Source organism: Mytilus californianus, unplaced genomic scaffold (assembly GCF_021869535.1).
Source record: "Mytilus californianus isolate M0D057914Y unplaced genomic scaffold, xbMytCali1.0.p SCAF_5, whole genome shotgun sequence".
NCBI classification, from domain to species: domain Eukaryota; kingdom Metazoa; phylum Mollusca; class Bivalvia; order Mytilida; family Mytilidae; genus Mytilus; species Mytilus californianus.
This window is the reverse complement of record NW_026262701.1, coordinates 412,930-430,521: the sequence shown is the minus strand read 5'-3', so window position 1 is coordinate 430,521 and position 17,592 is coordinate 412,930. Positions and strand designations below refer to the sequence as shown.

Genomic DNA, 17,592 nt, shown 5'->3' with positions numbered 1-17,592 from the left:
CCAAGTGTGGTACAAATCCAGGATAGTTTAAGAAAGTTGTTAAAATTTTAAAAACTTTAACCACAGAGTGAATGTAATGTTTCCTGGCAGAAAAACTAAGTCCATTTAAAAGTAAAATACGGAAAAATGGATTTTTTTTTTACAAAATTTACTTCTGGATACTATCTTATGATCATAAACAAGCTTCTTTCCAAGTTTGGTAGAAATCCAGGATAGTATAAGAAAGTTATAAAAATTTTAAAAACTTTAACCACAGAGTGAATGTAATGTTAACTGGCAGAAAAAATAAGTCCATTTATAAGTAAAATACGGAAAAATGGAATTTCTTTTTTACAAAATTTACTTCTGGATACTATCTTATGATCATAAACAAGCTTCTTTCCAAGTTTGGTAGAAATCCAGGATAGTTTAAGAAAGTTATTAAAATTTCAAAAACTTTAACCACAGAGTGAATGTAATGTTTCCTGGCAGAAAAACTAAGTCCACTTATAAGTAAAATACGGAAAAAATGGAATTTTTTTTTTACAAAATTTACTTTTGAATATAATCTTATGATCATAAACAAGCTTCTGTCCAAGTTTGGTAGAAATCCAGGACAGTTTAAGAAAGTTATTAAAATTTCAAAAACTTTAACCACAGAGTGAATATTTGTGGACGCCGCCGACGACGACGACGACGCCGACGGAATGTAGGATCGCTATGTCTCGCTTTTTCGACAAAAGTCGAAGGCTCGACAATAATGACTTTTATGTATTAAGTTTATATACGCTTACTTAATTACCATGCTTTAGTTTCTTAAACATGGTATGTGTAAGTCTACATATACATAGTAATGACTTTTATGTATTAAGTTTATATACGCTTACTTACCATGCTTTAGTTTCTTAAACATGGTATGTGTAAGTCTACATTTAAAAACATTGAATGTTTAAATCGTACATAAATTGTATGTATATGTAACGAGAGTGTGCATGCTGAAATGTCTCACCTGCTTTACTGACCATTAATTTTATGTTGATAGTCTAAAAGATAAAGATTTTGTGAATCAATGACAGCAGGTCCCTTAAATGGCACAGCAATTTCATTTAAATTGCTATTTCATATCTTATCCAAATAAAGTTCCCTATTACATGTTTCACCTTTAAATTATTAATTAACGTTTCCTCTTTCATGTCTTTAAAAACAGAAGAAATTTCCAAATAAAAATTCTTATAATAAAGTATATCAAGTATCCTTGTAGAACATAGACCAACAGATATTGAAACTTAAATCTTTATTGTCTCCAAAAATAAATCTAAAAAGGTTGTTTTGGGGTCAATTTGTAAGTTGAAACGTAGGAATATTATTTTTCTCCACTAAGAATTGCTTATTGATTTTGAAAACAATTATCATGATTATATGACACTGAAAGATTAAACATGTTAAAAGTTGTAGAGAGTACATGTATTTCAAATCAATTTATAATATAACATTATCATATAAAGGGCATTGAAAATGTACTTTTTCAACATATACAAAATAAAAAACTTAATTTACTGATATGAGGTTGGCACCTTTAAACTTGTTTGACCCCGCCACATTCAGTGTGTGACTGTCCAAAGTCAGGAGCCTGTAATTCAGTGGTTGTCTTTTGAAACTGTATATCATATGTGTTTTTCATTCATTATTTTGTACATAAATCAGGCCATTACTTTTCTCATTTGAATTGTTTTACATTTGTCATTTCAGGGCCTTTTATAGCTGACTATGCAGTATGGGTTTTACTCATTTAAGAAGGACTTATGGTGACCTATAGTGGTTAGTTTCTGTTTCATTTGGTCTCTTGTGGAGAGTAGTCTCAATTGGCAGTCATACCACATCTTCTTATCTTTATTTTCATTTCTAATTGCAAAAATACACTTCCTGTATTCAACACTTGAATACCTTTTTAAGTGTAGATTTCATATTTTGTCTTTTCATGAGATGGTGATAGCAGATTTTCCAACATTAACATGATCAATTGAATCGGTAAATCCAGACAATTGAAAATATGTTATATAAAAAAGAAGATGTGGTATGATTGCCAATGAGACAACTCCCCACAAGAGACCAAACAACACAGAAATTAACAACTATAGGTCACTGTACGGCCTTCAACAATGAGCAAAGCCCATACTGCAAAGTCAGCTATAAAAAGCCCTGAAATGACAATTATAAAACAATTCAAACGAATGCTTATGATGATCATTGAAGACAAAAATATCTGAATTTTAATTATTTGAATCAAATTCAATTTGTCTAGTTCAATCAGCAGTCTTGTAGGAAATGAAGGACAACATTTTGACCACCAGAGTTAGGTTAACCAAGTATAAATTAAGCAAAGTACAAATGTACTTTTTTGGCCTTTTTATGAAGTGTCAAATTGTTTTGATACCGAACTGTCTTTTGAAGGTGCTGAATTGTCTTTCAGGGATGGTAAATTGTCCTGGGACAGATTCTTACCTGTGTCAATGGCTACAATTCATTATACAACTGTAATTTTATGAGGATTGCCCACATTTAGAGGCACATTTACGTTATTTTCAACCTTTTAAGGAAGACTCTGACAAAATTATCATTCAGAGGTTGTTACGATTTATCAATTTGGGCGAAATCAACCGTTCAGAAAGAAATTTCTATATTGACCATTTCATAATTTAAGGCTGCCGGCTGATGACACTTTTGCAATCAAGTTCAAGACTTGGGACAAATATTGCATGTTGCAATGTAATATACAATTCGTTGTGTGTACTTTACCTGATAAACTGAGCATCCTCTGGATAAAGTACTTTGTAAGAGTCTTTCTCCTCTTTTAGCGAGCACCATATATCTATGAGCCATTTTTTTCTTATTATAAAACACTAGACGTGACTTCTCTTCGCATTACGAAACATTTAACTTTTACGAAACTAATAGAGAAAATGGAATTATTTCATAAATATTAAAAAATAGACCAGACTAATTAAAAATGTTGAATCAGAAACTTCAATTAAATAATTGAAACAAAATTAGGTAATATCACCAAGGAGAATACTGTATATCCGAAACTATCTGCATCTCCTCCGTTCTCTATCTTCCTCCTGTAGATAGGAGCACGTCTAATATTGGAGGTTATGATAACATTAATATTAGAGGATTATTTTTAACGGCCACGGGTTACTGGTTTTGTCAAACTATCAAATAAAGACAATAAAATCAAAATAAATCACTTGACTATGTCAATTTAAAAAAGTTTGTCTCTTGATCTCAGTTACAATTACTATATTCTTCTTCCGATTTCGGGAAAGACTCCGGTGCCAGAAAAGTAGCTTAATTTCATGGTAGCTTAATTTAATACGACACCGGAGTGTGGAATATCCCGGAACTGTGGCACTATGTACGAGGGTAGGAATGACCTTTACCGTCAGGCGTCAAACGGTCATTTTCGGCTACCGTTAGCGTCAAATTGGTTAAAATTTTACCGTGATTCGTCAAAATATCCTTATCGTGAATCGTCAGAGGTCTCAAATAATTATCGTTACCGTTATTTTTGGAAAAAAAATTAACGTGATTCGTCAAAATCAGTACTGCGATTTTTTAATTGTCTAAAAGAAAGTGTACATTTTATCGTCATGAACCAAAAATTACCGTTAACGTCATTTGGCAAGAATTTTTACCGTTATTCGTCATGAAGGTACCCCCATTACGACCCTCATGTACATGAAAATGGAGGTAGAAAATTATAATATAAAATAAAATATTTGCCACAGTCCAATTACAATTAAAATAACATTAGTTGTAGCTTAATGTTAAACATATTCACATTATGTACAGTGGCTTAATAAATACAATAGTTAGCCGGTTAGCCAGACAGCTAGGATCCTCCAAATGTTAAGGTGGAGATACCACCTTTGAAGGATTCTATGGCCGAGAGTGACATGCAAATTGCCTAATATTTATGACATAACATTTTTCAGGATTAAATTTCATCTGGACCCCACTGGAAATAAGTTTTAATAACTTTTGTGGGTCATCCTAAGATATTAGGCTACTGTGAAAATCTAGTCAATTTAAATTTCACTCATTATTAAATCTAGTCTATTCATTTTATCAAAATATCATGAAAATTTTCATAATTTTATTTTTTAAATTAAAATTTTTAGTAAACATGTATATCATTTTAGTGTCTATAAACTATGTCTAGTGCTATATTTGTGTCTTTGTAATATTTTGTATCTGTCAAATTCATGCCTTTTTATCTTGAATATATATATATATATATATATATATGCCATTCAGATTCCCAGTTTTCAAGGTTTGATAAATCTTTTTGGAGTGCTTGAGACTCATTTATATTATTTGATGTTTTATAAAGTAAACAGTCGTCAGAAAAAAGACAAACCTTACAGGAGACATGCTCAGGTAGGTCGTTTATAAATAACAAAAATAAAGTTGGTCCTAATATTGTGCCCTGAGGAAGATAACTTGGAAGATTGAACACCGTTTAGCAGGACTTGCTGTTGCCTGTTTGACAAAAAATCTCTTATCCAAAGTAACTTATTTTTCCTTATACCATAATGATTAAGTTTTGTTATTAATCTTTCATGGGGGACCTTATCGAACGCTTTAGAAAAATCTAAAAGAATTGCATCAACTTGATTACCTTCTGTCATATATTTGGCTATATCCTGAATGCTTATGATAAGTTGAGCTTCACAAGAACGTTTACTTCTAAAGCCATGTTGGCAAACATTTAAAATATTATAATTCAAATCTAATTGTTTCCTGATGTTACTAGTTAAAACATGTTCTAAGACCTTACAGCAAATAGCCGTTAAAGAAACCGGTCTATAGTTAATTATGTTATGCTTATCTCCCTTTTTAAAAATTGGCACAACATTTGCCTGTTTCCACTCTTTTGGAATTTTTCCATCATATATGGATTTTTGAAAAAAGAATTCAAGGAAGGGGATATCTCTCCCGAGAATTTATTAAGGAAAATAGCAGGGATATTATCAGGTCCACTAGCTTTATGGGGGTTTATATTTTTTAGAAGTTTAGTTATGCCATTAATATTAATAGTTAGATCTGGCATGGTGGGGTAGGGGCTTTTTGGCTTATGCGGTATTGAAGATTTATCTTCTTTGGTAAATGCACTTTTAAATTGCTCATTTAAAACATTTGATTGTGTTTGTTGGTCACTATATATATATAAAAAGTAATCCATCTTTACCTCTCAAAGGTGAGACTCCTGATGTTTCAGTCTTTTTCCCTTTTATAAATTGTCAAAAGGATTTTGGTTTTTCATCAAGTTGTGGACTTATGACTTCTTCCATATATTTACTTTGAGACTTCCTGATCTCTCTTTGTGTTGTTGCTTTAATCTTTTTGTATTTATCTTTGTGGGTTTGTTTTCCAGTTTTTTTTAGCTTTACTAAGGGACCGGTCAAAATTTCTTGATGCATGGGACCGGTGCAAAAAGAAAATTGTCTGAAATAATTCTCTTGATCCCATGGTTACTGGCAGAATAAAAATATGCTTGTCCCATGACTTTTACCTAGTAAAAAAGTGTGTGTCCCATGTTAAAGCACAAAAAACATGATCAAAGTTGTGGCTACATTTCATGCTACAATGTATTTGGATAGCTGAAAAATAATGCTACTATGTGTGAACTGTATCTATATTGCTGTTATAAAGTAAACAAAACAATACATAAGCATATTTTATTGCCAACACAGGAGCCCAAACAGATGACAATATGTTATTGACTATAATAAATGATACATGCAATATTAAACAATAAACATGTATGAAGTGTATGGTAGAATACATTTTTTCAAAAAAAATTGCAGCTTAATTTAGAATCTGACTATTCTAAATTAACAGTAGGTAGGTAAATTCTGCTTTACGGGAGGACAGAATTATATTTGACAGTCATGCTTTTTTGCGCAGAAAACACTATCCATGAATTCGTTTTTTTTACATTTGTTAAACGGTTATACATGTAAAATATCTAATCAAATTTTTACATATTTTTTTTAATTTTATATCAAAGTATTTTTTCATGTTTATTCTGTTCCAAAGTTTTTTTTTTGTTGCCTTCACTGTTCTTTAAGGGACTGGTCAATATTTATTGGGGGGTTGGGACCGGTGCAATTCATATTTCTCCCTTACAAAAAGCTATGTCCTACCCTCTGAATGCCTACTACTACTATTACTACTGTATTCATCATTTAGTATTATTGTCATCATTGTCATTATCACTGTCAGAACTGTCATAGGCTCTTATTACAAGGTCATCTTCTTCGTCACTTTGGATTTGTTCATTATCTACACTACAAACTGCTCAGAGTCTGAAAAGACCAGATTTTGTGCTCACATTTTACTTGACTAGTCTCGACATTATCTCGACATGTTGATATATATTATATGAATATATCAAAAAGGGATCAAACATTAAAGAAATTATTAAAATTGTCCTTCTGATTAAAGTGGTGAAGTATAAAGCAATACATCCTGCTTGGGGCAAAAAGATCACACCTACCAGAGAGTATTAAATTCTAAATAACATTCATTCAAAATTGCAACATCCTGTTAAACTTAAATCGCAAGGCCTTTTGAATTCACTAGATAAGTAGGTAAACGGACAGAAAGTCACAGGACAAAAAGTCACAAATTTGATAGGACAAAAAGTCACAAATAATATGTATACACTTGTTTGAATATTTTAGAGAAAGATCTTTAAATATTTACTTTTTATTACATATATTTATTTTACAGTTGATGAAATTGTTCATGAGACTTGATAAATAAAAATTTATTAAATTTTAATCATGCAAAAGATATATTTCTTGGCACCATGAAGCCGTTTAAGTACCAACTCACTTTGACATTTTGTTTTCATAACAATTATTTGATCATTATAAATACGTTAATATTGATTCACTTATGGGGTCTTTGCATCGGCACTAAACACATTTATTTAAAAACCAGTTGTTGGCATGACACGGGTTATGTTCTTCTCATATATGTTATGATGGTATGATACTAATTCCCCTAACGGGAAGGATTGTGCCTGATATTCATATGATGAAGACATAATCTTTCAATCAGTTTAATTTAAGTCTGGAGCTGACATGTCAGTTAACTGCTAGTAGTCTGTTGTTATTTATGTATTATTGTCATTTTGTTTATTTTCTTTGGTTACATCTTCTGACATCAGACTCGGACTTCTCTTGAACTGAATTTTAATGTGCGTATTGTTATGCGTTTACTTTTCTACATTGGCTAGAGGTATAGGGGGAGGGTTGAGATCTCATAAACATGTTTAACCCCGCCGCATTTTTGCGCCTGTCCCAAGTCAGGAGCCTCTAGCTTTTGTTAGTCTTGTATTATTTTTAATTTTAGTTTCTTGTGTACAATTTGGAGTTTAGTATGGCGTTCATTATCACTGAACTAGTATATATATTTGTTTAGGGGCCAGCTGAAGGACGCCTCCGGGTGCGGGAATTTCTCGTGCATTGAAGACCTGTTGGTGACCTTCTGCTGTTGTCTGTTCTATGGTCGGGTTGTTGTCTCTTTGACACATTCCCCATTTCCATTCTCAATTTTATTTTTTTATATAAATTTTGTTTACAAAGTTGCTTTATATACTAAAGTTCAAGAAAAGTACAAAAATGTTTTTTTTTAAATAAGTGTTTTCTTGTTAAAGAAAAATAATCTCAAAACTGAATTGTGACTTTTTGTCCTGTGGCTTTTTGTCTGTGACTTTTTGTCTGTGACTTCTGTCCTACATTCGATAAGTAATACACGAGTTTAAGAAAAGTAGGGCTTTCTTTTTACCTGTAAAACACACATGTACTGATGTAATTAAACCTTATTAAAGTGCCTCTTGTATGCCATGTCTTTAAATCTGACAAAAATTTATTTAAATTTGATTAAAATAAATTTTTACTGTAACTTTGGAACACATTTCCTTTTTTAAAAGGTTATCAAGGATTGTTATGAAAGTTCTATTATCATGATTATATTAAATTCTTGTTTTAACAAAACAAAGGTGTCATTTTTTAAATTTTATAACTTTTTCAAATCAGCTTGGATTTTCATCAATCTTTTCAGCTATCTTTATTATATATTTATCTTACAAAATACCAGGTTGTTTTGTGTTTTGGTGTATTGTGTCAAATTTAAGGACTTAGTTAATAGGTAAAAAAAGGCTAAAATTTTCAGTTTTGACAAAATTCAGATAGAAACCTATAATTTAAATATTTAAATTTGACAGCAATAAACCAAATTACCATATAACCTGTTTTTTTGTAAGATAAAAATATAATGAAGATAGCTGTAGATTTGGATGAAAATTCAAGTTGCTTTGAAGTAGTTATAAAATAAGTCAAAGTTAAGTATCCAAATTTAGTCTGAACTGCAAATTCTATCTTTTTTGAACTAGATTAATTTAATCCTTAAATTTGACAGCAATACCCCAAACTACATAACGACCTGGGATTCAGTAAGATCAGTATATAACTGAAAAAGCTGTATAGTTTGATGAAAATCCAAGTTGATTTGAAAAAGTTATAAAAGAAATTAAAGTGTACTATCTGAATTGAGTCCAAACTGCAAATTCAAGATTTTTTTTACCTAGATTAATTTAATCCTTAAATTTGACAGCAATACCCCAAACTACATAATGACCTGGGATTCAGTAAGACCAGTATATAACTGAGATAGCTGTATAGTTTGATGAAAATCTAAGTTGATTTGAAAAAGTTATAAAAACATCAAAGTGTACTATCTGAATTTAGTCCAAAATGCAAATTCTATCTTTTTTTACCTAGATTAATTTAATCCTTAAATTTGACAGCAATACACCAAACTACATAACGACCTGGGATTCAGTAAGATCAATATATAACTAAGATAGCTGTATAGTTTGATGAAAATCCAAGTTGATTTGAAAAAGTTATAAAAATAATTAAAGATGACTATCTGAATTTCATCAAATTTTTTTTACCTTTTAATTTAATTCTTTAATTTCACAGCAATGAACCAAACTACCAAAAAAACTGGAATTTTGATAGATCTATATTTAATTTAGTTAGATGGACTGATTTACACCATATGTTACTTTGTTTGTTCCTCAATTAATCTTGTTTATTTTGTTGTAATTAAATTTGTATAGACTACTTTCTACATTCATACATATGCCATAACAATATTGCTGTCCTATCAGTGCTGAAAACTAAAAAAGTAGAAGTCCTATCAAAAATTAAGTTAAAAAAATGTGTTTCCTACTGCGTTTTGCACCGGTCCCTAAATCTTGAAAATGAATTTGGTATGTTGTAACTGTTAAATTCACATTGCTAGATGTTCATGATGTTATTTTTGTTTGTTATAGATTTATCAAATTTTTTTTTTTCATATACAGACATTGTTTCAAAAAGTTCATGTCCCATGCTTGCCAATAATGAAAAAAACATTGAGTCCCATTCCTGTAAACACTGCAAAAAGTGCTTGTCCCATTACAGTTTGCACCGGTCCCATGCATCAAGAAATTTTGACCGGTCCCTAAATGCTCGTTTTTGTTTTTTACATAAACTATCAATGTCTTTATTTGCCATTGGGTTTGTATATTTAGATTTTGTCATTTTACTTGGTATATTTTCATTGATGATTTTTGTTATACCATCTCTAAACTTAATCCACCACTGATCTATAGTAAGTTCTAATGTGGTTTGGCTAAGCAGATCAGATATAAATGATTCGGTAATGTTTTTATTTTTTTCTAAATCTAGAGGTATTGCGTAGCTCTTTTAGGCTTACAAATGACATCAACCAAAACTATATTGTGATCCGCTATACCGGGTATTGATTTTATTTTAGTTATTAGAGTAAAATTTTACTGAGGGAAACTGTCAAGTTTATTTTAAAATTTGACTGGGAGATGTCGGTTTAAGTCATTAATATAGTTGATTTGTTTAATCCATGTTATCGATTAGACCGTTGGTTTTCCCGTTTGAATGGTTTTACACTAGTATTTTTTGGGGCCCTTTATAGCTTGCTGTTCGGTGTGAGCCAAGGCTCCGTGTTGAAGACCGTACTTTGACCTTTTATAAATTTTGACTTGGATTGAGAGTTGTCTCATTGGCACTCATACCACATCTTCTTATATCTATCAAAATCACTCACTCGTCCCACTCACTCACTCACACAAACTCACTAACCCACTCACTCACTCACACAAACTCACTCACTCACTCACTCACTCACAGGATACTCACGGTTCCTCTTCACCAGACTCATATGTTGTGTTTTATCCCTATTATTTCTGTTGCTGCTTCCGGTTAATTGAGCTCGATAATTAGAATAATAGATTTATTCGTATTTCCAGTTTTTATCCAATCTATTTTTAAAGGCGTGTATAGATGGAGCTTTTATAACTTTTACGGTAGCTTATTCCATATTTTGGCAATTCTTACTACAAATCTATTTGTCTGCCTTTCATCTTTTTAAAGAGTGTGTTCATTCAGACTTAATTTAGAATCATATGGGCCATAACTAAATTTAATAAAAAGGCTCTAAAACTAGCTGCTTTCATGAGGTCTATCATGCATACTTAACCCTAACTGTTGGCTAGTCAAACACCTGACATTTTGCCCTTAATAAATTCAAACCTTACGTTGAAGGAGATTTGTAAGAAGGGCCTCTCGTCAAATCAATGATCCTAAACGTATTTGGAGGATATCTGATTAGACTTGGTTGTTTTAACAATTCATTATTCTTTTATTTTGTCTAATCTTAATTATTGCACAGTTACCTGGCATTTTTGTAGTAAAAAAAAATTTAAAAAAAACAGTCGAAAATAAACTGACGCCATGACAAAAAAAGGAAAAGACCAAACGACAAACAACAGTATCCAAAACACATAGAAAACTGAAGAATGAGCAACACGAACCCCACCAAAAATCGGGGGTATTCGCAGAGGTTCCGGAAGGGTAAGCAGATCCTATTCCACATGCGGCACCCGTCGAATTGCCCATTAAAGTAAAAACACATTGAAAACATGGAAAAGTCTTTTTCGGTAGGCCACATTCGGAGAAAAGAGGACGAGATTGTGGTTACGACAATTAGAACATATATATATATATATATATATATATATATATATGTACTATCAACTACATCTTATTTTTATATCAACTACAAACACCTTGTTATCGGCGTCTTTGTCCACTTTGTTAGGTTTATTGTATGTTCGTTTGAATATTTTAGTCAGTTGTGTTGTGTGTCTGTGATGTATGTTTACACAGTTTGGGCTGCTGGGTCCAAACTATAGTCGCATTATTTATAAAAAATTAGATGTGGTATGATTGCCAATGAGACAACTCTCAACAAGAGACATGACACAGAAATCATTGTCTGTATGTGAACTGGCAAGGGTTCATTGATAATTATTTATTTGAAGTTATCTCTGTCGCAAAGAACAAAATACCAATTACAAAGTAAGTCACAGTACTATCTCCACAGCAACAATCTAAATACCTCGCCGAGTAACAAAAACATCAGACTTAGAAAGTGGGAAAATGACATCAGCAACATCTGTCAAAAGGTGAATAAAACAATTGGATTCTTCAAAAGAAATCTCAATGTCTAAAATTAACACCGATATCGACAAAGAAAAAACCACCACCAGTCTCCATTGTCGTAAGACCAACAGTTGAGTATGCGAGCGCTTTATGGGATTGCTTGATCTATTGTGTCCATCAAAAAGATAGTCTGCATTACTATTGCAATTTGTGGACCAAAATTACTTTCAATAGCATTGACTTGTTTGAAAATTCTATTTTACGACCAATGTCATATAGCAGAGTTCTCAGTTTTGTAATAAACGGTATAGCAGAGTTCTCAGTTTTGTAATAAACAGTATAGCAGAGTTCTCAGTTTTGTAATAAACGGTATATCAGAGTACTCAGTTTTGTAATAAACGGTATAGCAGAGTTCTCAGTTTTGTTGTAGACGGTATAGCAGAGTTCCTATTTTTTTTTTATAAATGGTTTGTAATAAACGGTATAGCAGAGTGCTCAGTTTTGTAATAAACGGTATAGCAGAGATCTCAGTTTTGTTATTAACTGTATAGAAGAGATCTCAGTTTTGTAATAAACGGTATAGCAGAGTGCTCAGTTTTGTAATAAACGGTATAGCAGAGTTCTCAGTTTTGTTATTAACGGTATAGTAGAGATTCAGTTTTGTAATAAACGGTATAGCAGAGTTCTCAGTTTTGTAATAAACAGTATAGCAGAGTTCTCAGTTTTGTAATAAACGGTCTCAACACCGTATCTGCAAGACTACAATAAAGCAGGAAATATTTAGTATCTTCAATATATCTTAAATAAATTGCAACGTGGCTCTACTAAACTTGTATTTCACAGAAGTGCAGCTTTATTATTTACTGAGGCTATTGCCGATGCCAATGGCCGAAAGAAGAAAATGTTTGTAGCTTTTATTGAGGCTTCTTAAGATTTTGATGTTGTGTGGTATATTACTCATTAATGTTAAAAATGTTTCAATCGGGAGTGAAGGACGAAGACTGGTAAAGTATACAAGTGGTATCAGCAGATGAGGTCAAGGTTAGAAGGAATGGTAAGTTTGCAAAAGTTTTTGATGAGCAACAAGGAGTTAGACAACGTGGTGTATTGTCTCGTTTATTTTAATCCATTATTATGTTACTTCAGAGAAATTTTAGATACATGTATTGACTCAATAGATATAGGAATATGTGGTATGAGTGCCAATGAGACAACTCTCCATCCAAGTAACAATTTATAAAAGTAAACCATTATAGGTCAAGGTACGGCCTTCAACACGGAGCATTGGCTCACACCGAACAGCAAGCTATAAAGGGCCCCAAAAATTACTAGTGTAAAACCATTCAAACGGGAAAACCAACGGTTTTATCTATATAAAAACGAGAAACGAGAAACACGTATGAACTACATAAACAGACGACAACTACTGTACAACAGATTCCTAACTTAGAACAGGTGCAAACATTTGCAGCGGGATTAAACAAACACTTTTCCAATAATACTGCAAACAGTGATACACTTTTTAAAATTTGGGTCATGTAAAGCCTTTAATCATGACTATTGTGTAAAGGTGTAATACTTATACTATACTATATATAAAAATATTTTAATTTTGGTGAACCATTTAGGTCGCAAAATCCCTCCACAATTCCAAAGAGTAAGGAGAGTTGTACAAATAATGTGGATGCTCAGAAACCCTATCCAATCCTTTGACAGTTTCTTAGCTTGGTCAGATCTCTGAATATTAACAAGTTTATAGAAAAGGTTTTAATTTGAAGTATAATTAAGAGTCCATAATTTCACTCAAATGTCTCTGGGATTGTCGAAGTTTCAAATTAACGTGTTGTTCACCCATAAAGTGCATGTTTCATATATTATAGTCCTGGATGTTTACTTTCATCACACAGTCGTCTCAAATTTGGAGTTCAGGGCCTGACCATTACAACTGCTGATTTCTCTGTACTAGTTTTCAAAATATCAGCCACAATTTGATATTGTTGATCTAAAGTTCTAGATGTATTATAATATCTAAAGAATCCAACTTTTCATTAAATACGCTTTGGTTTATTGAAGTATCACATTTTACTATATTCATTGTAACAATATTGTCTTCATCAGTTTTTTTCAACTCCCTGAAAATTACACTGTAAGGTGGGAGTGCATGACTGGCACTTATGACGATACATTTAATGGTGACATACACTATATTCTGTAAGGTGGCAGTGACTGGCACGTGTGACGATAGATTTAATGGTGACATACAATGTATATCTATCTTTGTTAAAAAGTTACTATCATTAAAAAGTAAAATATATTCTTTTTGTGATGAAGCTTTGTTATTGTGGTGAAAAAAAAGTATTACATAAAGGATAACACAGAGATCCCAGTATTGACGTTACAAACCTTTTTTCCCTTGTGGTTTCCAGTATTGACAAACCTTCTGTCCCTTTGTTGTTTCTAGTCTTGACGTTACAAACCTTTTGTCCCTTGTTGTTTCCAGTATTGACGTTACAAACATTTTGTCCCTTGTTGTTTCCAGTATTGACGTTACAAACCTTCTGTCCCTTGTTGTTTCCAGTATTGGCGTTACAAACTTTTTGTCCCTTGTTGTTTCCAGTATTGACATTACAAACCTTCTGTCCCTTGTTGTTTCCAGTATTGACGTTACAAACCTTCTGTCCCTTGTTGTTTCCAGTATTGACAAATCTTCTGTCCCTTGTTGGTTCTAGTATTGACGTTACAAACCTTTTGTCCCTCGTTGTTTCCAGTATTGACGTTACAAACCTTTTGTCCCTTGTTGTTTCCAGTATTGACGTTACAAACCTTTTGTCCCTTGTTGTTTCCAGTATTGACAAACCTTCTGTCCCTTTGTTGTTTCCAGTATTGACGTTACAAACCTTCTGTCCCTTGTTGTTTCCAGTATTGACGTTACAAACCTTTTGTCCCTTGTTGTTTCCAGTATTGACAAACCTTCGATCCCTTGTTGTTTCCAGTATTGACGTTACAAACCTTCTGTCCCTTGTTGTTTCCCGTATTGACGTTACAAACCTTTTGTCCCTTGTTGTTTCCAGTATTGACGTTACAAACCTTCTGTCCCTTGTTGTTTCCTGTATTGACGTTACAAACCTTCTGTCCCTTGTTGTTTCCAGTATTGACGTTACAAACCTTCTGTCCCTTGTTGTTTCCAGTATGGACGTTACAAACCTTCTGTCACTTGTTGTTTCCAGTATTGACGTTACAAACCTTTTGTCCCTTGTTGTTTCCAGTATTGACAAACCTTCTGCCCTTGTTGTTTCCAGTATTGACGTTACAAACCTTCTGTCCCTTGTTGTTTCCAGTATTGACGTTTCAAACCTTTTGTCCCTAGTTGTTTCCAGTATTGACGTTACAAACCTTTTGTCCCTTGTTGTTTCCAGTATTGACGTTACAAACCTTCTGTCCCTTGTTGTTTCCTGTATTGACGTTACAAACCTTCTGTCCCTTGTTGTTTCCAGTATTGACGTTACAAACCTTCTGTCCCTTGTTGTTTCCAGTATGGACGTTACAAACCTTCTGTCACTTGTTGTTTCCAGTATTGACGTTACAAACCTTTTGTCCCTTGTTGTTTCCAGTATTGACAAACCTTCTGCCCTTGTTGTTTCCAGTATTGACGTTACAAACCTTCTGTCCCTTGTTGTTTCCAGTATTGACGTTACAAACCTTTTGTCCCTTGTTGTTTCCAGTATTGACAAACCTTCTGTCCCTTGTTGTTTCCAGTATTGACGTTACAAACCTTCGATCCCTTGTTGTTTCCAGTATTGACGTTACAAACCTTCTGTCCCTTGTTGTTTCCCGTATTGACGTTACAAACCTTTTGTCCCTTGTTGTTTCCAGTATTGACGTTACAAACCTTCTGTCCCTTGTTGTTTCCTGTATTGACGTTACAAACCTTCTGTCCCTTGTTGTTTCCAGTATTGACGTTACAAACCTTCTGTCCCTTGTTGTTTCCAGTATGGACGTTACAAACCTTCTGTCACTTGTTGTTTCCAGTATTGACGTTACAAACCTTTTGTCCCTTGTTGTTTCCAGTATTGACAAACCTTCTGCCCTTGTTGTTTCCAGTATTGACGTTACAAACCTTCTGTCCCTTGTTGTTTCCAGTATTGACGTTTCAAACCTTTTGTCCCTAGTTGTTTCCAGTATTGACGTTACAAACCTTTTGTCCCTTGTTGTTTCCAGTATTGACGTTACAAACCTTTTGTCCCTTGTTGTTTCCAGTATTGACAAACCTTCTGTCCCTTGTTGTTTCCAGTATTGACGTTACAAACCTTCCGTCCCTTGTTGTATCCAGTATTGACGTTTCAAACCTTTTGTCCCTAGTTGTTTCCAGTATTGACGTTACAAACATTTTGTCCCTTGTTGTTTTCCGTTTACGGATCAATGCGGCATGCAAGTCCCCTAATATTATAATCGTGTGATCTGAAAACTTAACAGTTAATTCACTGCTCTCACCGAAACCGTTATCTTTAAGTTTTGAGAGCAGATTCTTAAGTGGCGGATCCAGAAATTTTCAAAAAAAGGGGGGGGGGTTCACTGACTGCCTAAGAGGGTCCAGTTCCAGTCATGCTTCAGTGATTCCCAAAATAATCAATTTTTCCCACAAAAGGGGGGCTCTGGCAACCTACACCACTAAATCTGCCTCTGTTCTTTATTAGAAAGTTCTAGCTTTTAATATAAAAATAAGGAGATGTGGTATGTGGTACTTGGGAGATGTGGTATGTGGTAGTTGTTTTTCCTTTTCAGGTAAGTGGTCTAATGTTTTGATGTCACTAAAGCAAATGTTAATATTTACGAACTTTGGTTGGCTTGCAAGATTACTCTTACTATTTTGATCACCCCAATCTCCCTTGCATTTAAAACTTTCACAATGGACAGACAACTAATGTCAGTTAAGGGAGCAACCATTTAACTACAAAAGGGGGGTATGGTTTTTTTGTCTGAGTCAGAAAAAATGCGAAATTTTTATTTAATTTTTCGATGTTATCAATCAAATTATTTTTTTCAAAATTTAACACTATAAGGTATTGGGGAAAATCTGGATTCAGAATATTTGTTTTTTGTCATCTGCTTGACCACAACATTTTTTTTCATCAAAATGGGGGTCAGAATATTTTTTTAGGAAAAAACCATAACCCCACATTGAAGTTAAATGGTCGTTCCCTAAGTTATCTGTGGATGGATTACATTCAAGTTTCAAATCTATCAATATAATCTATTGCCAATAAGTCTCTACAGCTAGCACAAGAGAAATAATTATCACTACTCTCAAGGCCCGTTCTATCAGAGGGTGATGTGTTTTCACAATCATAGTGAGAAAAAGCAGCTGAAAAGGGGGTAGCTACGGGCGCTGGCTGCATGCGACAATTGCCTCCTTGGGAATTATACTACATTTCCTTTATGTTCTATGCATCATAATAGGGCTCTTTACATCCATATAAAACTATGAACTTGATAGAATTTGATTGGTATGTTAAATGTATAAGATATATTTGACAATTTTTCAATTCCTAATTAAAGCAGAACATATAGATAAGTTTGAAAGTAACACTTCAATTTCGACTGAAACTATAACCTACTTCTCTTGTTTTAAAGACAGTATCTCATTTAGGATTGCTCGTGGACGTTTTGTTAACCTTTTGGTTATTAAATGATCTTTTTCTTATCTGATTTGGCCTTATAACTGTTGGAGCACCACTGATGAGTCTAATATAGACGGAACACTTGTCTGGCCTATCAAATTACAAGCCTGATGTCGTTAATGAGTATTTACAACCATTGGGTAGATGCTACTGTTTGTCCACGTTTCGCCACAGAGGATATAACCAGCCTAGTAGTCAGCACTTTTGTGTTTTCATGTCAACATGAAACAGCCTGGTATCTTTAATGAGGTTTTATAACATTGACCAAGTATAGTCTTTGTTATCTGAACCTTTTTACTAATCAACTGTGCTTATATATGACAACCAAAATG

General features: G+C 33.1%; 1 protein-coding gene across 1 annotated transcript in view; it reads right to left on the bottom strand.

Annotated features, from left to right (window-relative positions):
- The window catches only part of LOC127700993 (AFG3-like protein 2), a 44,401-nt gene extending 41,472 nt beyond the window's left edge, over positions 1–2,929 (bottom strand). Inside the window, exon 1 of the mRNA XM_052204752.1 lies at positions 2,776–2,929. Within this exon, the coding sequence (XP_052060712.1) occupies positions 2,776–2,859 (84 nt within the window). The 5' untranslated portion in view covers positions 2,860–2,929. The remainder of the gene's footprint in view (positions 1–2,775) is intronic.
- Between the last annotated feature and the right edge of the window lie 14,663 nt (positions 2,930–17,592).